We start from the raw sequence: 25,061 nt of genomic DNA, 5'->3' as shown, positions 1-25,061 counted from the left end.
GAAGAGGGTAAAGGGAGGCTAAATAGTGATGGAAGGAGACTTGGCTTGAGATAGTGAGCACCCAATACAATACACAAATGAGGGAGGAGAACCAAGATGGCAGCATAGGTTAACGCTGGAGATTGATGCCTTGAACAACCAAATCAAAACACACCTAAAAGACGGAATGGACATCATCCAGAACCACAGGAAGGCTGGCTGAGTGGAAATTCTACAACTAGGAGGAAAGAGAATATCATACCCAGACTCAGAGGAGGCACAGTGCTGAAGTGAAATACTCAGGTACGGAGTGCGCGCGGAGCGGTCTGGCGGCGGAGGGCGCGGTTGGTGCTTTCAATCGGGAGGGAGTCTCAGATTCTGAGCTCCAGATCTGGGCGAGTCTCTAGGGACCCAGACTCAAACGGGAGAAGCGGGACTGTCTGGCTTCGGTCGGAACTCGAATGCAGCTTTCTCTCCAAGGTTTGCTGCGGTTGCTGGGACTCTGTGAGGCAGAGCCCCTGGGGACAGGACTGAGAGCCGCCATAACTGCTCCCTCCAGCCCGCCCTGTTGATCCCGAACCCGAGCGACCCACCCGCCCCGCCCAAGCCCTGCGCAGAGCCATTTGCCAGATAGCCTCAGGCAAAGGCTAGATTAGCACCTCCCTAGATGCCAGAAGTTTTCCCACTGCAGACACAGCTGATTCTCACAGCCAGCTGACCTGCAGGTCAAATCCCCCCAGTGTTAACTACAGCAATCAAGGCTTAACTACAGGAGGACTGCACACAAAGACCACTAGGGGGTGCACCAAGAAAGCATAAAAAAATGCGGAGACAAAAAAACAGGACAAAACTGTCAATGGAGGATATTCAGTTCAGAACCACACTTTTAAGGTCTCTCAAGAACTGTCTAGAAGCTGCTGATAAACTTAATGAGATCCTCAACAAATCTAATGAGACCCTCGATGTTGTGATAAAGAACCAACTAGAAATTAAGCATACACGGACTGAAATAAAGAATATTATACAGACTCCCAACAGCAGACCAGAGGACCGCAAGAATCAAGGCAAAGATTTGAAATGCGAAGAAGCTAAAAACACCCAACCGGAAAAGCAAAATGAAAAAAGAATCCAAAAATACGAAGATAGTGTAAGGAGCCTCTGGGACAGCTTCAAGCGCACCAACATCCGAATTATAGGGGTGCCAGAAGATGAGAGAGAGCAAGATATTGAAAACCTATTTGAAGAAATCATGACAGAAAACTTCCCCTACCTGGTGAAAGAAATAGACTTACAGGTCCAGGAAGCACGGAGAACCCCAAACTAAAGGAATCCAAACAGGACCACACCAAGACACATCATAATTAAAATGCCAAGAGCAAAAGACAAAGAGAGACTCTTAAGAGCAGCAAGAGAAAGAAACTCAGTTACCTACAAGGGAGTACCCATACGACTGTCAGCTGATTTCTCAACAGAAACTTTGCAGGCCAGAAGGGAATGGCAAGAAATATTCAAAGTGATGAATGCCAAGAACCTACAACCAAGATTACTTTATCCAGCAAAGCTATCATTCAGAACTGAAGATCAGATAAAGAGCTTCACAGATAAGGAAAAGCTAAAGGAGTTCATCACCACCAAACCAGTATTATATGAAATGCTGAAAGGTATCCTTTAAGAAGAGGAAGAGGAAGAAAAAGGTAAAGATACAAATTATGAACAACAAATATGCATCTATCAACAAGTGAATCTAAGAATCAAGTGAATAAATAATCTGATGAACAGAATGAACTGGTGATCATAATAGAATCAGGGACATAGAAAGGGAATGGACTCACTATTCTTGGTGGGGAAAGGGGTGTGGGAGATGCAGGAGGAGACTGGACAAAAATTGTGCACCTATGGATGAGGACAGTGGGTGGGGAGTGAGGGCGGATGGTGGGGTGGGAACTGGGAGGAGGAGAGTTATGGGGGGGGGAAAGGAGAAACAAATGTAATAATCTTAACAATAAAGATTTAATTAAGAAAAAAAAACCCCAATACAATACACAAATGATGTATTATAAAATTATATCCCTGAAACCTACATAATTTTGTTAACCAATGTCACCCCAATTAAATTCAATTAAAAAAAAGAATTGGGGAATGCTTCCTTGAGGAATTGAATTAAATATTAGTGAATTAACCAAAAGGAGAGAAGTTAAGTTTATGACATTCAATAAAAGACCACAGAGGTACTCTCTCACCCTCTACAGTCTCCATTCTCATGTGATTTCACTTTTGAGAATATGAGTCTCTGGACATAGAGATCAGATGCCCTATCCTAGTAAATGACACCACTATTCACACAGAATCCCTGCTCACAATCCCAGGAGTCCTGTGAAATGACTTTTCACACACCTAGCCATCAAATCCAGTTGATTATGCCTTTTAATATTCTTCTAACTAGTCTATCTCCTCCCTTCTCAATCCTGCCACACTGGTCCAAGCAGGACTCACAGCTCACTCCATTCTCCCTTTTTTATGAAATGCCAACAATAATTTTTAAAATGAAGTTTGAGCATATCAAATACCTTCTGTCAACCAACTGTTAGGGGCAGAAATAGAATACTGGGGGCAGCTATAATTTTAAGAAATATTAACCATGCTCTGTTAACCATGATTGTTTTGTTCTGATTAAGAAAAGCCCATTCTAACCTGGCTGGGAGTTGCACGCAGGACCTGAGAGCTCACCTGGAAATGCAGCCCATCCTCCCTATCCTGGAGCTGCCTATTATCATGGAAAGATTAACAACCTTATTGCAGAAACCAGAGCTGCCAGCCCTTTGAAGACCCCTAGCCCTTTGCAAATTCCTAGCCCTCATTACCTCTAAACTGTCCATCTGGCATACCCTTTTGCCTACTTCTCCATGTAATCTTCACCCCAATCTTCTACCCAATATAAGCAACTGGTTTATGGTGGAGCATTAATGGATGAAAACTACTTTGTGAACTACACTTTCAAAGATCGGTCACACTCAGCAGATGACCTGCTGCTCTTCCGTACAGCCGGCATTATTGGAATAAACACTCATATGTGATTCAACCCTGTCTCTGCTGAATTGGTTCAAGTAGTAACGGGCAGCCAGGACCCACTGATTGTCCAGTTACACAACTACACTTAAATTATTTTAATAGCTTCCCTATTATGTATAAGATAATGTCCAAAATCTCTAGCAAGACCAGCAAGGATATCATCTAATGCACAGCTTCCTCTCTGCTAGTTCAGCAAATGAATGTTTCAAACATGGAACTATCCTATCTAATAAAAGAGAAACATGGTAATTGGCGTATGACCGCTACCCTTCCCATTGGCTAATCAGGGAGATATGCAAATTAACTGCCAGCCAAGATGGCGGCCAGCAGCCAGGCAGCTTGAAACTAACATGAGGCTTGCTTGCTTCAGTAACGGAGGACTCCAACGTTCCCCACCTGCCGCTGCAGGCCTCTGAGCTGCAATTCTAAGCAACTATGTAACAAATATAGAAGCTAAACAAAACCCCAGAAACCTGCTTTAGTCTGCCGGGCTTCAGCCAGCAGGATCGCAACATTGTAAGCGAAGGCCAGAAACCTACTTTCAGCAGCGGAGGCCTAAGAGCTGGAGCCAAGCCTCAAAGCTAAAGCTGGCCCAGAATAAAAAAAAAGAAAAGAAAAGAAAAAAAGGAGTGGTTGGGAGCATCAGTCACCCCCAGCCTGAAAACAGCCCTCAGCCCCTCACTCAGACTGGCCAGGCACCCCAGTCGGGACCCCCACCCTGAAGGGTGTGTGACCAGCTGCAAACAGCCATCATCCCCTCACCCAGGCTGGCCAGGCACCCCAGTGGAGACCCCCACCCTGATCCAGGACACTCTTCAGGGCAAACCAGCCGGCACCCACCTGTGCACCAGGCCTCTACCCTATATAGTAAAAGGGTAATATGCCTCCCAGCACCGGGATCAGTGGAGCCGCAAGGCCTCCCGGCACCGGGATCAGCATGACAGGGGGCAGCGCCCAAACCCCCTGATCACCCTGGGGCTCTGTGTGTGACAGCGGGTGGGGCCACAACCTCCCTATCCACCCTGCTCTGTTCATGACAGGGGAAGGTGCCGCAACCCCCTGATCAGCCCTGCTCTGTGCCTGATAGGGGGGAGCTCCCCAACCCCCTGATCGCCCTGCGGCGCTGTGTGTGACAGGGTGCGGCGCCCCAACCCCCTGATCAGCCTTGCTCTGTGTGTGACAGGGTGCGGCGCCCTAACCCCCCCCCCCACCCCACTGGCCCTGCTCTGTGTGTGATGGGGTAGAGCCATAACCTCCCCATTGGCCCTGCCCTGAGTGTGAGAGTGGCGGCGCCCCAACCTCCTGATCGGCCCTGCTCTGTGGGTGATAGAGGGCGGTGCCCCAACCGCCTGATGGGCCCTGCTCTGTGCGTGACAGGGGGTGGCACCGCAACCTCCCCATTGACCCTGCCTTTAGTGTGACAGGGGACGGTGCCCCAACCCCCCAATCAGCCCTACCCTGAGCGTGACTGAGGGTGGCATCACAACCTCCCAATCGCCCTGCTCTGTGCATGACAGGGGGCGGCGCCCCAACTCCCCAATCGGCCCTGCTCTGAGCCTGACCAGGGGCTGCACCTAGGGATTTGGCCTGCCCTCTGCCACCCGGGAGCAGGCCTAAGCCAGCAGGTCATTATCTCCCAAGGGGTCCCAGACTGCGAGAGGGCACAGGCCGGGCTGAGGGACCCCCCTCCCCCCCCGAGTGCACAAATTTTTGTGCACTGGGCCTCTAGTACATTATAATATTGAATGTCATTGAGAGATGTGATCTGTCTTCATGACACAGCTCAGTCTGGTGGGGGAAAGTGAACTAATAAATGAATATATGGTCACAAATAGAGCATGTAAGTGGGGGGTAGCACAGAGGGTGGTAAGCAAGAAATGAAATATGGCACAAAGCTGAGACAGCAGCACTTCAGCAGATATCTAAAGTATAATAAGCAGTCTCAACCTTCAGGTAAGGAAGGATGAAGATACACAGGAACTACATCTATAAATGCCCAGAATGGCCTTTTTTTTTTTTTTTGCTTTTGGCCCAGTATGAATAAAGTAAGTTAAGGAAGATTTGCCAAGCCCAGGGTCAAGGGCAACAGTGGTCTAGAGAAGTCCCCCGAAGGACAGAGAAGGTGGGGGGACATAAAGAAGTATCTAAAAAGCAGAGGTTCTGGGATCCAGGCTTCAGAATGATAGGAAGGGAAGCAGGTGGGAAAACTGTGAGGTGAACGTGGCCCTAGCTTGGTGTGGCAGAATCTGGAAAGAAGGCGAGGACCCTAAAGAATCGGAACGACAACTGGCAGAGAGAGAAGTTGGCTACCACGGAATCACCAGAGGGGCCTGGAGCATTAATGGATGAAAACTACTTTGTGAACTACACTTTCAAAGATCGGTCACACTCAGGCCGTGTGGCTCAGGGCATCATGAAACTGTGTCTGGAGGAAGAGCTGTTTGCTGACGTCACCATTTCAGTGGAAGGCCGGGAGTTTCAGCTCCATTGGCTGGTCCTCTCAGCTCAAAGCTGCTTCTTCCGGTCCATGTTCACTTCCAACCTGAAGGAGGCCCACAACCAGGTGATTGTGCTGCAGGATGTCAGTGAGTCTGTTTTCCAGCTCCTGGTTGATTATCTCTACCATGGGACTGTGAAACTTAGAGCTGATGAGCTGCAGGGAATTTATGAGGTGTCAGATATGTGTCAGCTGAATCTCTCTTTGAGGAATGTTCTCGGCTTTTGGCCCCCACCGTGCAGGTGGGGAACTGCCTTCAGGTGATGTGGCTGGCAGATCGCACAAGTGATCCTGAGCTCTACCCTGCTGCCAAGCACTGTGCTAAGGCCCACCTCGCCCAGCTGCAAGACACAGAGGAGTTTCTCCACTTGCCCCACCACCGACTCACTGATATCATCTCTGATGGAGTTCCATGTTCACAGAACCCAACAGAGGCAATAGAAGCCTGGATCGATTTTAATAAAGAGGAAAGAAAGAGAGTCTTTTGCAGAGTCACTCAAGAGTAGCTTGAAGGAAATTGGGGAGAACGTGCACATTTTACCTGATCGGGAAAGAGTCATCTCGTACCCACTCATTGTGCTGAAGATGACTCCATCAGTGGACGTGGCCAAAACAGTTTGTGCCACCAGATCACTGCAGCCTGCAAGCATGGTGGAGACTTGTACGTGGTAGGAGGGTCCATCCCACGGCGCATGTGGCAGTATAACAACGCCACTGTGGACTGGGAGTGGTGTGCGCCCTTACCCCGGGACCGGCTCCAGCACACCATGGTGTCTGTGCCCGAGAGAAATGCTATATTTTCACTGGGTGGCAAGACACTGCAGGATACCCTCTCCAATGCAGTTATCTATTACCAGGTAGATTATAACAACTGGATAGAGACAACACAGCTAGAGGTGGCTGTGTGAGGGGCTGCTGGAGCCAATCTCAAAAGGATCATCTACTTACTGGCGGGGGAGGAGAATGACCTGGACTTCCTTACCAAACCTTCCCGACTCATCCAGTGCTTTGACACAGAGACAGACAAGTGCTACAAGAAGCCCTGTGTGCTGCCCTTTGCCGGCCGCGTGCATGCCGCTGTGCATAAGGATCTGGTGTTCATCGTGGCTGAAGGGGACTCCCTGGTATGCTACAATCCCCTGCTAGACAGCTGTACCCGACTTTGCCTTCCTGAGGCTTGGAGCTCAACCCCACCCCTCTGGAAGATCGCCAGCTGTAATGGGAGCATTCATGTTTTTCGGGATCGATATAAAAAGGCAGATGCCAACACCTACAAGCTGGACCCTGCCACTTCCACTGTAACAGTCACCACAGGCATGAAGGTGCTGCTTACTAATCTGCAGCTTGTGTTGGCATAAGGCAGTGGGGGAAGAGTGGCTGACTTCTGTCCTCCCCTTCTCCAGTACCTGCCCACACAAACTGGAAGTCTCCAAAATCCCAACTCAGAGCATTATGTAACCTTGCGGCACATGTTCAACAGGCAGCACTCAGCCCTTCCCTGAGTCCATGGGGGTAGCCACTGTGGGGCTTTCTAGATGCCACTGCTCAGATGGCTGCCTGAATGAGGGCAGGCCAGCCTGTTCTCTGCCAGCCCTGGTCATCCTGTGCCCACCGCAGACTGCTCAGAGCAAGCATCTCCTCGGATCTGAGGTACAGCCTCCCCTCTTTACCTGATCAGTGTTAAATATAAGCAGCCCTCTCCCCAGAACCAAAGGAAAAAATGCCAATCTTTCTTCTATAGTCTGCAAAGTTATTTGGTAATTTTTTCGCAAAGAATTAGGTGTTTAAGAGTTTTGCCTTTAGGCTTTGGTGGGAGAATGGACAAAACTGAAGGTGTCCTTCACCAGCAAGAGTCAACTCTAAAATTCTGGACACAAAGAAGAAAAAAAAGAAGTATCTAAGCCAGAGCAGTCTTTTCCAATTTTTTAATTATCCAGTGTATATAGTTCACCAAGACTTAGCATAAGGTAGTGATAAATATTGGACTATCACCCAAGTGTCCAACTCTAAGACATCTCTTAGTGGGAACTGGGAGGAGTGGGAACTGGGAGGCAAAAGCAAGACTTCAAATTAAGCTGTGCCCTTCATCCAGTACCCAGTAAGCAGATTCTTATCTTCTTCACAGATGGCCTCTAGGGCCCAGAAGGATATATGGCTCAAATGGTCCAAAGCCTCTTGGGGCAGACTGTGGGGGGCTGTTTCTCTCTTTTCCATGTCCCGCATGGAAAAGGAAACAGTCCATTTGCTGAGTGGAGGAGCTGGGGATTAAGAAATTAAAGAAAGACCAAGACACAGAAAAAGATTTTAAGCTGGGTCCAGGTGGGCGCCATCCTCTCTGATGGAGAGGCGGCAAAAAGTGGGCTGAGCCACACAGCAGGTTTATTTTAAAGGCCTAGATTTACATATCTAGTTCCGCCCCTGCCTGATTAACATGTCCAGCCTTATTGGGGAAGCATGTTCCCAGGGCATGGCTCTGCCTATGCTCTGAGTTCAGCTGACAATAATTATAAGAAAGTGCCTAGGTGCCTCCCAGGCGGCCCTCTACATCTCCCCCGTTTTTGTTTTTTAAGCTACTATAATAAAAGTAAAATTTTAAACATTAATAGTAGGGCTCTAGAATTAAAACAATTGCAAACAATGCAAATGCAAAAACTACACTACATACATGTTATCATTTTCAAAATTTGAACGTTAAGAACAAAACTGACTATTAAATAATAAAACAATGCCAATGCAAAACAACAATATGAGAAATCAGAACTATGGACATATTAACATTTTTGCTACTAAATGAAAAAATAAGTCTCTTTTGCTGCTGGTGTATATTTACTCAGAGTCCTTGGACTTGGCTGCGCAAGACTTTGCAGAAGACTGGCAGTTAACAGATGCTAGCATGAGCAGGAACATGGTTGAAGAAGTAGCTTCAACTTCTTGCCTTTCCACAATCTGTTGCGCTTCAGTCGTTAACTTCTTCAGATGACTCCATATTGGCACAACAGTCCCTTGCATCTTTCAGTTTTCTTCTTCCCCTTTGCTGTCATTAGGGCAGTACTTAGTCCTTTTGAGTGAATGGACACAGGAGCTTGTCTGAGTCCATTATGGTGACGGATGTAATGTTCTGGCACCCGAATTGGCTGCATTGCTCCTTCTTCCTGGGCAACCTGCAGCAATGCACAGGTGCTGACTGCTATCATGACAAGGCGTCTTCACCATCTCCATCTTCGAACTGTCTCTCCTGTCTTTGTGGCTGGAGCAATCTGATCAGTTGGGATCTGTTGTTGCAGGAATCCACATGGTCTTGAAACTGTTCTCTGAAAGTATACAAACATATTCTCGACCAAAGGTTAAAGGAAAAACCTTACTTGGGGTTTTTTCTTTGAAATGATCTCCTGGCTTTCCCTGACATGTGTTTTTTCTGGGTGTCTTGCTAACGAAAAAATTTTAATTTAGTTATAGGATCTATTTTCTTACATGGCATTTTTCCACTATATTTTTCCACTATCCCCCCTTTTTTTTAATTTAATTTGGAGCCTTTTTGGAAAATATATAATGCAGTCTAGATAACTTTTTTGCATGTTAAGCAATTTTACCACAAAATGAAAAGTTTGGTTAATACTTTTTGAATAATTACTTATTTCAAGTTAGCCAAATTTAATTAATTTGAAAACTTAACAACTATTTTGCTGTCAAATTTAATATTTTAACAATAATCTTAATTTACACTGTAAATATTAATTGAAAGGATCACTTTACATCCTTGAGGAGGCTTAAGCATTTCTGTTGTTAGGCTAGATTTAAATTTAGAGTCTGTTAAACTAAGCCTTTGTTTTTCTGGGTACCATTTTCAGCTGGACCAAGTCTCTTCTGTTATTTGGTTCCTGATCTGGGCTGGGCATGGGAAGCAAGAAGCAGCCATGGGGACAGGAGACCTTCCTCAGAAGGGGCGAGTGTTCAAGCCCCTGCACAATTGGGGGGGGGGTGAGGATCTGTGCCCCACCTCTGTTGAACCCCAAGTTTTGTCCTACTGGCCCCCGACTGTGCCTGTCTTAGGTCGCCCCACCCTGTGGGGTCTTACCCGTCTTTGACTACCAGCCATCTCTGGGCCAAGTAGGGTGATGTGAGGTTCAGTTTTGCCTCCTTGGTAGCCTATGTCCCTCTGGCCCCCATGCCCAGCAACTGCCTTTGGAACCCCTCGCCTGTTGGTGGGGTCCCGGCATTTATCATAGGGAACCCAGGTTTCTTCTCCAGAGAGGGCCCAGCTTACGCCATTGGGCAAGAGACAGATCCATAGTACCAGCATTTCATGATCTCAGTTTGAACGGAGAGCTCAGATAACAGCTGCAGACAATTGGATTGTGAGAAGAGGAAATCCACTTGGCAAAAAGGTCAAGAGAGGTCAATACAGAATGCTTAAGTGCCTTCCCAGGAGGGAATTAATCCCTTCATGTCCTTAAATATTAATTGAATTATTTGTAAGTTTGTTTGGGATAAATGCACAATATACTATTGTAAAGCATCAAAAATTATTAATAAAACTTGTAGAATAATACCATGTAAGAATATTCTTTGCTCTAGGTCATGACAATTCAATTTTAAATGGGCCGTCTCGAGGTTTGGAATGAGGAACCTAGTTTGCAAAAAAATGCAATTTACAGAAACAGAGACAGCATGCCATCCAAACTATAGTTTTGGGTAAACACATTATCTAGAGTCTTTGGTGACCTAGGTTAAACTTAGGCATGTTATTTAAATTACAGTTTTGGGTCTCCAGAACACTGAGTTGACACACTAACTGGAGCCCTCTGACCTTGGGATAGTTGTGCTGTCTTTCCCAGGTAAAGGGAAAAATGTGCCTTCTAAGACCAATATGAAACTTACAGTTTTTACCTGAGTTCGAGTTACCATACTTCACTTTACCATGCCCCAGGTGGTCTCTGGGCTGTTGGTTGTCTGGTTTTTCTTCCTGCTGGATTACACTTGGAGAACTTCAACTTAAAAAAGAAAAATCTTTCTCTTTTACACCAAGTAACCTATAGGATTACTTCTTGGATCTTGCCTGATAGTGCCTCAAGGCCATGTATTTCAAGTCAAAGTAATTAAACATTTATGGTGACTGTACTTATTTTCAGATTTGATATTTTAACAGCAAATCATTAGATTATCCTATAAATATTAGTGGAAGATATTTCAAAATATTAAACTTTCTCCTTTTTATTAAATTTAAAATAATATTTTTAAACAGCATTCCCTTTTGGCTTATTTGCATATACAGAGGGATCATGGGAAGCCTTCAGTAACTTTTTAGAAGAATTTTACTTTACTAGGATTCAATTGCTTACAAAGATTAGTAAATTTAGTAATTTTATGTCTGATACACGAGGTGCAAACGCTGCCCCACCTCCAGCCTAATTTAAAATGCAGCGGCGTGGTGCTTTTGTTAGTTTAAATAAAGACATTGCTACTAATAAATCAATTTTTTCTTTTATTTGGCAGAAATTTCTTATGCAATCAAGCATATTATATTTTGAAATATTGCACTTGGGAAAAACTGTCAAATACATATCTAATTAAAAAATTTTCAACATTTAAAAGCAGTTCTCAACATAATAGGACCTAGTCCTGACCATGGAATCAATTACTCTTTATTTGTTTATGATATATGTATAACTATGGTTCTACTGAGAATTTAAGATGACTTAAAAATGTCTCTTATCTACAAGCCTTTTAAGAAATATGAGCTCTATTGTCAGCCCTTATAAAGCCAACTGCTTAAAACATTGGTCTATCATACCACTAAAATTATATTAAGACCGTGATTGCTAATTTATTAAGTATTAAAAATATTTTCTTAAAAATAGTATTAAATAAATTTGCGAGGCAAGCACACTTTCTGCCCCATCCGTATTTCCATTTCTGTAGTAAAACTCCGCCTTAAAACTCCACCCCTGAAATCCCATCCTGCCTCAGTGAGCAGACATTCCTTTTGTGATTGGCTAAATCAGAGGGCGGGGCCTTTGTTGTTCCAAGACGGCGGCCCCCAGGGGAGCGGCAGGCCATGCGGCCAACATGGCGGCTGCCAAGTCAGGCAGCTCAAAGTGGAGGCTGTCTACACTGTTCTTTGACAGAGCAAACCAAAACCCCTAAAAGGTAGATGACCAACATTATATTGTAGACAAACAGAAATCTCATTAGCTGTTTATACCCTTTATAATTATCTTAAAGAATATCAATCAAATTTAAACTGGTTTTTGTATTAAAAAATTTTCAGTTGAGATCATAAAATTAATCCTCTTTTTTAAATCAGACCAATGAGTAACATATTTTGAATTCCCAATCATTTAAGAGAAAACACATTTTATTTTTTCAAAAACAAGTTATACATTAGATATTTAATTAATTTCTCCCAATTCAATTTGCACTTTAAACTTTCAGGGCTTACAAGTCAAATATTAGCAGTTCTTTGATTAACTACACTTTTATATTTTTAAGAATAAATTTTAAAATCTAATAATTAACTTTAAACCATGTTTTTTCTGCACGGGGAAACTGAGAAGCAAGCTTGTATTAAAAAATGACTACTGGCGGAAAGCTGATTTCAAAGGAGCCACCTTTTGGCCGCTTGATCTTTTCTGGGAAGGTCGTCTAGCAAAAGGTGTAGCCATTGAAATGCAAATTAACATTCCTAATGATGGCTGCTGGCGGGAATTGGATTACCTACATGCTACGGGAAGGGCATGTCTACCCTTCCCTCCATAAAAAAAGGGTGTAACTTTAAACTTTTTTAATGGCAAAAAAGAGACCTTAAACTTTCAGAGCTTTAAATCTTAGGTAGAAAATTAAATACTTAGCATTTTTTCAAATCAATACTTTTACATTTAAGGATACATTTCAAATAAAATATAAGGCATTTTCAATTAATAGATTAACTTCTATCATCTAGACTTCATACTAGGCATACTCAGATCAACATTTCAATATTATAAATCTCAATACTTTTAGATGATTTGACTTAAAAGTTTTAAGGTTCCAGCCAATAAGCCTGGCATAACTGCTAAATTTCAAAATGGTCACAATTTTCCTGCTGGGGAAGTCAAGAAGCAACACCATAGCTATTCACAAGTAAACTTGACTATCAACTTCCTGGTGGTACTTGCCTCAGGGCGGGAAATTTCAAAAGAGCTATTTTAAATTGCCTTGGAAAACCAGCCTGTATTTCTTTCTTAGGTTCATCTCCGCCATTTTTAAGGCCAAAACAGTCTCAGGTTTTTATTCTGTACACAGAAAAAAGTCAAGATCAGCTCAAAACTATGCGCACTCATTTTTAAACTGGCCTTCTCCCTTTACATGTGCACAGAAATCCCGGATGCATTTATGAATTTGTAAAAGCTTTAAGTCATTAGCTGGAAAAAAAAAAAAAGGATAAAAATGGTGAAGATGAGGCGAAGAAGTGGCTTTCTTGAGGAATGATGTCCATATTGGATGGCCTGTGAGCTTCCCCCACCTCCTTGTTTCTTAGGGGGAAGATTCAGAAATGGTCTGGCATTTACTCTTTTTATTTTATTTATTTTTCAATTTTTATTTATTTTTATTTTTTTAAGGAAAGAAAAGATTTTTTAAGATAAAGAATCATTGGCAGTTGCTGAGAAATTCCTTTAATCCTTTTCTACTTGGTTACAAGTAGTTTACACGTGGAGGCAGAGGAGGTGCAGAGGGTATTCTTAGAGACTTGCACCCTTCCACTCCAGGCTGTAAGGCTGTGGCTGCACCCCACTTAGACATTCTTAAACTTTCCTGTGCTGAATCAAGGCCATCACCAATTAAAATAGGAATTTTCTCTGGACTTTTTGCTGAGTATTGGTCACACAACTGCTTTCTAACCTTTTCCCAGGTTTTCATCAACAAAGCTTAAGAAAGAAATCAAGAATTTTACTACAATTAACAGAGCATAGTTTAAAGCATTTTTTGAGGATTACCCACGTTTTACACCTGGCTATTTCATATCAATTCACAACAATACACTCCCCTTACCTTATTCCTTTAAGTCTGTGTGCACACGCTTCTGGGAGTGACCCCCTCGCTTTCTTCTCTTGCCTCCGTACTCAGTCCCTATTGGGGGGGCGCCAAATGTGGGGGGCTGTTTCTCTCTTTTCCATGTCCCGCATGGAAAAGGAAACAGTCCATTTGCTGAGTGGAGGAGCTGGAGATTAAGAAATTAAAGAAAGACCAAGACGCAGAAATAGATTTTAAGCTGGGTCCAGGTGGGCGCCATCCTCTCTGATGGAGAGGCGGCAAAAAGTGGGCTGAGCCACACAGCAGGTTTATTTTAAAGGCCTAGATTTACATATCTAGTTCCGCCCCTGCCTGATTAACATGTCCAGCCTTATTGGGGAAGCATGTTCCCAGGGCATGGCTCTGCCTATGCTCTGAGTTCAGCTGACAATAATTATAAGAAAATGCCTAGGTGCCTCCCAGGCGGCCCTCTACAGCAGACAGCATCAGGGAATGGTCAAAGAGCTAGTACTTATGCTTCTCCCACTCCACTGGGACCGCATCACCCTGATCTGTTGCTACTAAGTCTAGCAGTCTTTAAACAAGCAAACAACAACAACAAAAAGGTAAAAATTAAATTTGAAAATAAAACTGTCAGGCAGAATAGCTCTACTCCAGCAAAGGTGGGAAGTAGTTCTAGCAGTAAAACACGAGTTGTGAGTTAGTACAAGAACCTAAGCTTCTAGAATTATCTCGTAAGCACACAGATTTATAACCTTCATGTCTATAGCTCACACCTGACATGGGGGAAGGGAGTGCAGGACTTGTGGGGTGGGTCCACTTTAAGACAGTCCACTAATCTACAACTCAAGGTTAGGCCTCACTCAAAATCTTCCTGCCAGTGTGAGGCAGAGAATAAGCTTTCTTCTGGGTCACCGAGCAATCAACCATTAGTCAAATATACTTCCATTCTATTCCAAAGAACTGAAGAACTCTAGACCCAGAATTAAACAATAAGACTTCCCTGATTACATTCTGCACAGACCCCACCTGTGGTGAAGACTGGTACTTCTTCATGCGGACACATCTACACTCATCCTCTGCAAGCTGGCTTTTCTCACCTTCCCTTGGAGGTGAACAGTCAAGGTGAACAGCTGCCTTGAATAATCTCTCCCTATAGGATTATCTCTCCCTGTGCCTGTAAGAAGACCCCGCATAGCAGTGCAACAGCCTGTAGGATACCCTCACATCTATGAAGGCTGCCAATATTCTGGCTCTGTTGACTGTTTGGGCACTGGCTGGCATCACAGCTGATCCAGCCCCTGCTGCCACATCGAAAATGCATTTTCTCTAGATTCTCTATTATTCTTCAACCAACTGGCATAAGAATCTACAATTGTTAACTCTCAGCCAATCTAAGACAAATGCTACCTCTTCGCAACCAAAAAAACCTTTAGCCACTGAAAAATGGGTGCACTGAGTCACTGTGCCTTTTGTAACATTTACAAATTTGGAACATTTACAAGTTCCCTAAAAGTTGGAAACTTGTAGGAAACATGAATAGTTTATCAGATAATCCTCAGAAAGTCTTTGGGGCAGTTCCCTAATTATGCTGGGAATTTCTAACCAGGCCAGAAGTTTCTAAATGAAAATACAATTACAACTAGGAAGTGGGAATAGCTGAGACTTGAAGGCTCAAATGGTCCGAAGCCTCTTAGGGCAGACAGCATCAGGGAATGGTCTAAAACAAACAAGAATTTTAAATTTTCATCCAGTTCTTTATTTTTTTTTATTATGGCTCATAAACTATTTAAAATAAGATAAGTGGCTCACACTGTATCTCTATTGGACAGCAATGCCCTCATGGCAATTGGGAGGTAGCACCCATACTAAGAGAAGGACAATTCCCAAGCATCAAAAGGATGGTCACTGTGAGGTGGTACAGAGATTGGCCATCTCTGGATATTAATGCTCTGGCAAGAGCTTGGCATACCTGCTACTTAGTCATTCTGGTCTGCTCCATAGAAGGCTCTCTTATACCCACTTATGCCGGAAGCCAGTCCATCCTTGCTGCTTGACACAGTCGCTGCAGGGAAGAAACATCTGCACAACATATGTTTCAAGGGACCTGGCGTATATGGCGTACTGTTCTTAATATGTTTGCTCCCCTTCTTGGCGCTATGTGTTTTAACCAAGGTCACCTCTCCGAGAAAGGTTGTTTCCCCATGTAGGGATTTTTCCCTGAAGTTAGGGAGGGAATAAAACCCCTTAACTAAGTGCCAGGTGGGTAGTTAATCACTTTAACTACGAACAATCACGCTTAAGCTACATAATCTTTTCTCCCTGGAATGGATATAAGAAACGCCCTAACCTTTGGAATAGAAATTGACAGGATTAAAATCAACTGGTATAAATACAAATGTAATAGGACAATAAAACACAGAACCTGGCTGGAGAACCTGACTAGAGAAACTTGCTATGCTGATCAACTGAATGCTGTCTCCGTGTCAACCTTTGGAATAGAAATTGACAGAATTAAAATCAACTGGAATAGGGACCTGACGGGATTGTGACGGTCCTATCTGCCAACTTGGAAGCGGCGGCTGCCTCCGGACGCTCTCAAGATGGCGACCTCTCTGGGTTCCAACACCTACAACAGGCAGAACTGGGAGGATGCGGACTTCCCCATCCTGTGCCAGACGTGTCTGGGAGAAAACCCGTATATCCGAATGACCAAAGAAAAGTACGGGAAGGAATGCAAAATCTGTGCCAGACCATTCACAGTGTTTCGCTGGTGTCCCGGAGTCCGCATGCGTTTCAAGAAGACTGAAGTGTGCCAAACCTGTAGTAAATTGAAGAATGTCTGTCAGACTTGCCTCTTGGATCTGGAGTATGGCCTGCCCATCCAGGTTCGTGATGCAGGGCTGTCTTTTAAGGATGACATGCCAAAATCAGATGTCAACAAAGAGTACTACACACAGAATATGGAAAGGGAGATTTCTAACTCTGATGGAACACGGCCAGTTGGCATGCTGGGGAAAGCCACATCCACCAGTGACATGCTGCTCAAACTGGCAAGGACCACACCCTACTACAAAAGGAATCGACCCCACATTTGCTCCTTCTGGGTGAAAGGAGAATGTAGGAGAGGAGACGAATGTCCATACAGACATGAGAAGCCTACAGATCCAGATGACCCCCTTGCCGATCAGAACATTAAAGACCGATATTATGGAATCAATGACCCTGTGGCAGATAAGCTTCTAAAGCGGGCTTCAACAATGCCTCGTTTGGACCCGCCAGAGGACAAGACTATCACCACACTATATGTTGGTGGTCTGGGCGGTACCATTACTGAGACAGACCTAAGAAATCATTTCTACCAGTTCGGAGAGATTCGGACGATCACCGTGGTGCAGAGACAGCAATGTGCTTTCATCCAGTTTGCCACAAGGCAGGCTGCTGAAGTGGCTGCGGAGAAGTCCTTTAATAAGCTAATTGTCAATGGCCGTCGACTTAATGTGCAATGGGGAAGGTCCCAAGCAGCCCGAGGAAAAGAAAAAGAGAAAGACGGAACCACAGACTCTGGCATTAAGCTGGAGCCTGTTCCAGGCCTGCCAGGAGCTCTTCCCCCTCCTCCTGCAGCAGAGGAAGAAGCCTCTGCCAACTACTTCAACCTGCCCCCCAGTGGCCCTCCAGCTGTGGTGAACATCGCCCTGCCGCCACCCCCTGGAATTGCCCCACCCCCACCCCCAGGTTTTGGGCCACATATGTTCCACCCAATGGGACCACCTCCTCCTTTCATGAGGGCTCCAGGACCAATCCACTATCCTTCTCAGGACCCTCAGAGAATGGGAGCTCATGCTGGGAAACACAGCAGCCCCTAGCACATTATCACCATTCTGGGGCTCTACAGAAGACAGGGCGCTTAAAAATCCCAGTAAACGAATCTTGGAATAAATATATTTTTCCTTCCTTTGTAGTTTCCATAGTAGCTGAATGTGTTCAGATGTGGGCAGTCAGAAAACAATAGCCATGCTTTGATTGATGGACCTCAAATAAGCTGCCATTGGCACATCTGGTTACTATAACGTTACTAATAAAACTTAATGCCTGTTCCCCTTCTATGGGGAGCAAGCAATGGGGTGAATTGGAATATCCAATGGAGTTTCCATCCCAATCATATGTTCATTTTGTATTTTTTTGGGGGGGGGGGGGGGCATTAACCTGCGGAAAGAATCTTTTGACCGTTTTTATGTCCATTCGGTGTTTTCCTTTTTATCATCTAAAAAAAGATTACTAGTACTAATCATTGTAGTGGCATAAGTGTGATTTAACACTTCTGACGTCACATCCTCTTTATCACCATCATGCTTGCTTAGCTTGTTTTTCCCACTGCGCCTTGGCTGGGGCCTGTTTGGAGTCCCAGGGCTGTCAGGGCCTCAGGCAGCTACTAAGCCATCCCAAGTCCCTGTCCAGACAGCGTTGTGCGTTGTTCGTCTGTGGCTGGGATTCCTTGCTGGGCGGCTGTACCCAGGCTCCCCCTTGAAAGCTGCGTTTGGAGGCCATGCAGCTGCTAAGGCCACATGGCTGCTAAGGAAAGAGCAGGGGCTAACCAATGGGTGGAGGGCAGGTTACCAGACCGGCGGCGGGAGAGAAAGTTTTGTTAGCTGAAATTATATCATCTAGGGTTTGGGAAAGGCCAGGCGCTTTTTCAAAATAACCAATCAACTTCCCAAGCTTCTAGGGCTTTGCTGGGTCCGCCCCTTAACCAATCCAATGTTTCCCCAGGCGAGATTGATGGTGCCAGCTTGGCTCCTATTGGGCATGTCCAAGAGTAGCAGCACCTCCCCCTGAACCATCTTGAAGGCTATTGCTCACGGGTATTGCAAGTGCTGTTGCATCATCTGGTTTCTACCGCTGGTGTCCCCAGCAGGGGAACTTCCCCTCTTCCTCCCCCATAATCCTGAGACTGCCCTCGTGCTGCAGGGAGACTTTCCCTGTTCACTCCAAAGATTAAATCTCCAGGGCAGGGTTTCCTGGAGTGTGTAAATGAGTCCGTAAATGCTATAGCTTCCTGGTAAATCAGGCTTAATAGAACGAGCTTTCTAATGAAGCAGATTCCACTTCCCTCGTTTATTAGGCTTAATATTTGATTCAGCTCCCTAGTTGGTTATGGTTAATGTCTGAGTTCCTTTATTTCCTTACTTTATTAATATCCAGGTTGAATACTGAATGTCCTGAGAGGTCAGATTGCTGTCAAACATGGCCCAACATGGACATGGACATGGTCATAATAGAATGCAACTTCCAGATTATAAACAATGGAAGATAGAAGGTACAGTACAGGAGAAGATGGCTACACCCAGGCTAAGGGATCTGTGGGGCCACAGTGAAGCTTGGAGATACATGGGTGGCTTTGCAAACAAACAATGTGTCCTATGTTGATGAATTACTAAAAGGATTTAAATGGGGATTTGCTGCATTTGTGGTAGCTGTAGGGGTTGAATATTGCCTGAAGTCCCAGAATAAAGGTAAGAACCATCAGGCCCAGCTAGTTAATACTGATCAGAACCTGCAATGCTCAGGGCCAGCTTATTTTTTCCAAATTTGCCAGTAAATGAGAATCACAATTTTACATCAAACATTCCTCATTATCGAATAAAATATCTCCCTCACAACCATTGTCATAAAAGCCAGATTCCAAAAGCAGGTATATTCCTGAGCCATATGCCTCGATTCTTCAGGCATTTAAGGAACCCTGTCAGCATTTCTAACACTGTTTTGGGATTAGGAAACAGAGTTAGGTTCCAAATGCTATCTAAACAAGAATCCCAACTTCAAAGCATCTTAGCTGTATTCCAGGACTGTGACAGTCTTGAAAATTTGCTTCTCTGACCTCCTACTTAGGGGAGACTAGTTAACTGACAGCTCTTCCAGCTGCACTACAAACCAACTATGAATGGAATGACAAGCAGTTTATTTGATCTATTTCCGGTATCACTTATTTGAGGTGTCTTTCTTAATAGAGACTGGCTTTAGTTTTTAATAAAAAATGAGTGAGCATCTTTCATAAGATGAAGTATTTTATTGAAGCACTTTCAAATTGTGTTCGCCAGTACCCTGTATATTCTGAGCCCGCTGGGGAAGTAGGCTAGAGAAAGGGTTCTGTACATTCTCCTGCTGCTCCTACAGCAACTTTCTCTTACTTCGCCATGTGATACTCTTCCACACAAAAGGAGGTTCAAAAGCCAGTGGCTTGAGTTACAACATCTAATATGGTCTCACCTCCATATAGGTATACGGGGTTGGAGGTCATGATAATTACAATCACAGACAGCTGCCTTCAACAAATCCCTCCAAGGAAACGTAATAGCTTCTCCCGGAGGCACAGGTTTTACTTCACCTGTTTGCAGTTTCTATCATTAAATTCCTTCACCTTTGAGTTTTCCTGCTACCCCCTTTTCATGGCTTAGTCTTGTCTGAGTAGCATAGTACAATTCAGATAGCAATAGCTATCTTTGACCATAAACAATTTCAGGTAGATTTGGTGCTAAGAAATATGACACATGGCTATACCAGTCTCTGGGCAAGTAGCCACTGGTGTTGAGCTGCTCTAGGTGAACACTGGGTTCTAAGCAGTAACCTACAGAAAGCTGAATCCAGACTAGCCTTGGAATTTCAGTTAAGGCCACCCCCTAAGGATTAGTCAGGGTTTTGAGTTAAGAGTTAGTCAAACAAGTTTTAAGAGAACATATAAAAGGTTCAGGCTGTACTGTGCCCAGTAGATAGAAAGAAGGCAGAAAGCACTTCAGACCCAAGTTCAGAGAGGTGTCCACACAGAAGAAATGGCCCAAGGCACAGCCAAATTTCTATGGCCTAGGCGGGGAATCATGTCCTAGCCCATGTCTTGTTCTAAAAGAAAGTTACAATTAAGAAGCTTCTTATTCTACCTCTTCTCCAATTGCGGTTATAAACTTGTCTCCTCCTAACCCTCGTACCATAGTTTAATATATAGAGCTACATGACTCTCCAGAACCCTTATGCAGTTAACACCAACCACATATAGTTTTATAGAACTCACCTGCAGGTGGGAGGCCCTTAATTGATTAGTTGGGTAAAAGTGGATGGCAATTGTTTTGCTCTGCATTTCTAAGGTGGGAAAGGTGAACTTTTCAGTGTCTCCACTGTTAATATTGTACTGGGAAGTTAGTACTGTTCTCTTTGCCCAATAATCCATTGGGGGATTTTGTATTTAAAGTAATTTTGTATATATAAGTTAACTTTTTGGCTTGTTTTTTTACTTTGTTTTCATAGTGGTTGAATAAATTTACAGAAATGGAGAGGGGTTTAGTAGACGAAGCATGCCATACATGCATTTAGTATGTTAGAATTCACACTTAAATTTAACCAGATTCTTGGTTGACAGAATTAAATCACTAGTCCGCTCACTTTTGGAATTCCTGGAAGCAGAGAAACGTTGCTGTCAGTAAAGGGACACAATTACAGGTGAGAACTCTACAGGGTGAGTAGTCAGAAATTGGTTTTCAGTGATATTAGGCAGCTAGGAGAAGCAGCATCAGGCAGCACTGCCCTTGGGCCTCTTCCTGTAGAACCCTACCACACCACCTGTCCTGACACCCCAGTTCTAGTTATCACCATTAACTAGCACTGTTGTTTGGAAAGGCTGGGACTTTCAAGACCCTAGATCTCATATGCCAAGTAATTATTTGTCCAACTATGCTTTCCCACCCAGAACTACACTTCTCTTAAGCAAGGAATCTACGTGAAGGCAAGGTCTCTGCTCTTCCCCTTAAACTCTGCTTCTTTCACACAGACAGTGTAAGCAATGTAACTCTCCACTCATACAGTGGACACAGGTACACATTCTTACTCTTTTACTTCTTCTCCATTTGTCCAGGTTTTTTCTAAAAGCAGGAAGACCTAGGTGTTTGGTATAGTGCGATTTTTAAAATGAAACACCTTTGTTCATATAGTTGACGGAGAAACAGCAATACAATTTGCCGTATAGCAGCCATAAAATCATCCGTCAGGATAATAAACGTATCCATCACCTAGTATGCTCTTGATGAATGTCTCAAAGATGCCACATCATCCCCTTTCCCTATGACATTTTTCTCCAGATAACCTCAAGAAAGCCTCACAATTCTCAGTGCTCTGGGTAACCACCGTCTAACCAGATGAAGTTTCTTCCCTGTCCCGACTGACCATTTACCTAACAGAAGAGTGCTCTCAGGTGAGCAAGTATGAGACTGAACGAAGAGCCTAAGATGATGTAATACATTCCCCCTTCCCCACCTCCACATTCAGGTGGAAGGTAAGCTTCAGCCCACAGGTTTTAGATTATTTTCAGATTAGATGGCTGTTTTCAAAAGGAATAAGGTGAAGATCTTGACTCCCGGGTAAGAGGGTTCAACAGCTGCATGATGACTGAAGTTCACTTTAGTTCTGTTCTTCACTAACAACTCAAAGGACACTTTCTCCTCTCAAACAAGTCTAATTCAAAAATAGTCTTGTTTTTCCCCCATGGTTTTCATCCAAGCTGAATCAACCTTTAGTCTCTAAAGCAAGGAGGAGGGGAGCTAGCTTTTCCTCACTTTCTGCCAAGTCTAAAGAGGAGTTTCTCTCCAATAGATATTTTAGGATACAACTGAAGGCTAGAAGAAGAAGGCATTTAGAAACTTTTCATGAAAAAAAAAAAGCGAGATAAGATTACTGAGTTTCCTTTAAGCATGGAAGTTCCAAACCTATGTATTTCTTCTAAAGGGGATTTATCAAACTGCAGTATGATATCTGGAAGAGTGATTTTGCTGAACTTTTTTGTTGTTGTTGATCCTCATCTGAGGATATTTTTCCATTAATTTTTAGAGAGAGTGGAAGGGAGGGGGAGAGAGAGAGAGACATTGATGTGAGATACATTGATTCGTTGCTTCCCATATGTGCCCTGACCAGAGCCAGGGATCCAGCCTGCAACTGAGGTTTGACCAGAATCAAACTTGGGACCGTTTAGTCCCTGAGCCAAACCGGCTAGGGCTGAAGTATCTTTTATGCAAGAAGTTGAACAGAAGTCAAAAAGCAGCTGACTTCTAGAAAGATTTGAGCACAAGAGAAGAAATTTCAAAATTCAAGATTCAATTTTAAGCTTTAAGAAGTGAATCCCTTTTAGAAACTCCAATAGTTAGAAAAGTTTCCCCTTTTATTTCCAGGAAGAGAAGACATGCCTGATAAAATGACTTCAGGCAGTTACAGTGACCACCTATTTTCTGTCTGCGCACACACTGGCTTCCCTTCTTTCCAGTTCCTCAATCTGTCTGCTTAGATTCTCTTTTCCTTTTTCTTTATTCATCTTTCACTTCTAAAGAAACCTAACCAAAATTTCCCTTGAGATCTGTGAAAAGTTTGGTTCATTTCCACTGACCCCTCCTAACCATCAGATAAGTTTTTAAGCCTAGAAAACTTTGGACTACATCACCCATGCCCCACGCCACACCCAACAACACCAGAGCAAGCAACACTCCCTCCTAACAGACTTGGTCTTTTTTTATACTCAAAGCCCCGCCTTCTCCTTGGGTGTGGACCAAAGAGAATGCCAAGGATCTACTTCAGCTCTACAATTGGTCCCTGACTTCTGGCAAGTGAAAACAAGTGTGGGGATGCTTGGCTGCCCAGGGCCTTCTCTTTAAAGAGGCTCTGCTTCCCCTGCCTGCTTCTATACAACGGTATAAAAGCTTCTGAGTTGTTAAAGACATATTTTGAGGGAATAGTTAGAGTCATATGCAAAGAAAGGCTGAAGCAACTGCCCCTCTAGCACTTTGTTCTTTTTTAAAAAAAATATTTCTATTGATTTTAAAGAGAGAGGAAGGGAGTGGGAGAAGGGAAAAAACATGATGTGAGAGCAGACATCAATTGGCTGCCTCCTACACACCCCCCAGGATCAAGCAGCAGCCCTGGGCATGTAATCATCTGGCAAACTCCTGGTCCCAGGATGATGCCCCACTGAGCCACCCTGGCCAGGGCTAGCACTGCGTCTTAATATGGAAGATTTTTAGCATGCCCTAAGGAATTTCAAAATCAGAAATGAGTGCCTGCAGGTATACTTCATTTTATTGCACTTCACTTTATTGTGCTTCACAGGTGTAGCTTTTCTTAAAACTGAATGAAGGCAAGGCCTTCCACCAGCAGGAAGATTACAACTCACTTTACTGCAGTACTCTTTTTATTGTGGTGGTCTAGAATCAAAACCCCATTATCACTGAGGTATGCCCTTATTTGGTCAGACACTAGTGTTAGAGTCAAACATCTTTACCTCAGATAACACTACTTTATTGCTCACTAGCGTGTGTCATTCTTTTATTCTTTAATTCACAAGTGTTAAAGCCTATGATTCAGGGAAAGCAAGGAAGTGACCTAGTGTGGCTTTGGGTTTTGTCTCTGTTTCTCAAACTGCAGGCGAGGTGTATGGGACTCTTCAGGATGCACATGTTTCTGTAAAGTCAATTCCACTTGTGGGTGTGAAGGTAAAAGGCGCTGTTTTATGTTACAACAATAGCAATCCAAACTGATATAAATGAATGATTTATTTAATACATAAAAAAGATTCTTTACAAAAGAATTTTAAAATAGTATAATCCATACTCCTCCATCCAGGAAGTATAGTGTAATTCACCTCCCCTTGAGTGTGGTCTGGACTTAGTGACTCACAGTTCTAAAGAACAGAGTAGGAAAAGGGGAAGATGATAATATTACAGTGAAGAAACGTGGCGAACACTGCCCTGGCCAAGTGATCCAGGTTAGCATCACCAGTGCTAATTCCTGTTGCTGTTATGTACCCCCTGATATGATGTGAGGAGAAAAGCACTTCACCTCAAAACCCATCGCCGCAATCTAACCATGGGAAAAGCATTAGACAAAAGAAAATTGAGGGACATTCTACAAAATCCTGAGAAGTTAATCAATGTCATGAAAAATAAGGAAAGACTGAGAAACTGCTATAGACCACAAGACACTAAGGAGATATGACATCTAAACGCAGTGTGGCACCTAGATAGAATCCTGGAACTGGAAAAGATGTTAGTGGGAAAGTTGGCAAAATCCAGATAAAGTTTGGAGTTTAGTTAATAGTAATGTATAAATGTTGATATTTTAGTTTTGGCAAATGTAGCATAGGCATATAAGGTGTTAACATAGGGGGAACTGGGTAAAGGCCATGGGGAACTCTCTTTATTATCTCTGTAACTTTTCGGTAAATCTAAAATTATTCCTAAGTAAAACATTTACTTAAAAGAAAAAATAACACGAAAAAATTTTCAAAATCTGCATAAACCTTTAGGATACCATGTGAGCCTTTCAAGAAAGCTTATAGCAGACTCCTTTAAACTAGGCCCTCTCCAATCCTCCTCGCCCCCCCCCCCCCAACTTGCTGGATGCAGTTTTACATAGCTAGGGGTCATTTGGAGCAAAAGGTTGAGAAGCAGCACATTTAGCTTGATAATCCCATAACTGCTTG

The 25,061-nt window shown here is 43.7% G+C and overlaps 1 protein-coding gene and 2 pseudogenes across 1 annotated transcript; all 3 read left to right on the top strand.

Annotated features, from left to right (window-relative positions):
• Positions 1–2,942: 2,942 nt before the first annotated feature.
• LOC118674391 lies at positions 2,943–6,903 on the top strand (annotated as a pseudogene).
• Positions 6,904–16,138: 9,235 nt separating this feature from the next.
• On the top strand, positions 16,139–17,509 carry LOC118670217 (pre-mRNA-splicing factor RBM22-like). Its single transcript, XM_036337314.1, has one exon. The coding sequence runs from the start codon at positions 16,159–16,161 to the stop codon at positions 17,419–17,421; it is 1,263 nt and encodes a 420-aa protein (XP_036193207.1). The 5' UTR covers positions 16,139–16,158; the 3' UTR covers positions 17,422–17,509.
• A 1,287-nt stretch (positions 17,510–18,796) lies between these two features.
• Positions 18,797–23,194, top strand: LOC118673783 (annotated as a pseudogene).
• The last annotated feature ends 1,867 nt before the right edge of the window (positions 23,195–25,061 follow it).

The sequence above is a fragment of the Myotis myotis genome, unplaced genomic scaffold (genome assembly GCF_014108235.1).
Source record: "Myotis myotis isolate mMyoMyo1 unplaced genomic scaffold, mMyoMyo1.p scaffold_m19_p_1, whole genome shotgun sequence".
NCBI lineage: Eukaryota > Metazoa > Chordata > Mammalia > Chiroptera > Vespertilionidae > Myotis > Myotis myotis.
Note: the sequence above shows the minus strand (reverse complement) of the source record. Positions and strands in the feature narration are given on the sequence as shown.

What these genes read in the sequence shown, in the direction of transcription:
- LOC118670217 (XM_036337314.1), top strand. Translation starts at nt 16,159, where the DNA reads ATGGCGACCTCTCTGGGTTCCAACACCTACAACAGGCAGAACTGGGAG.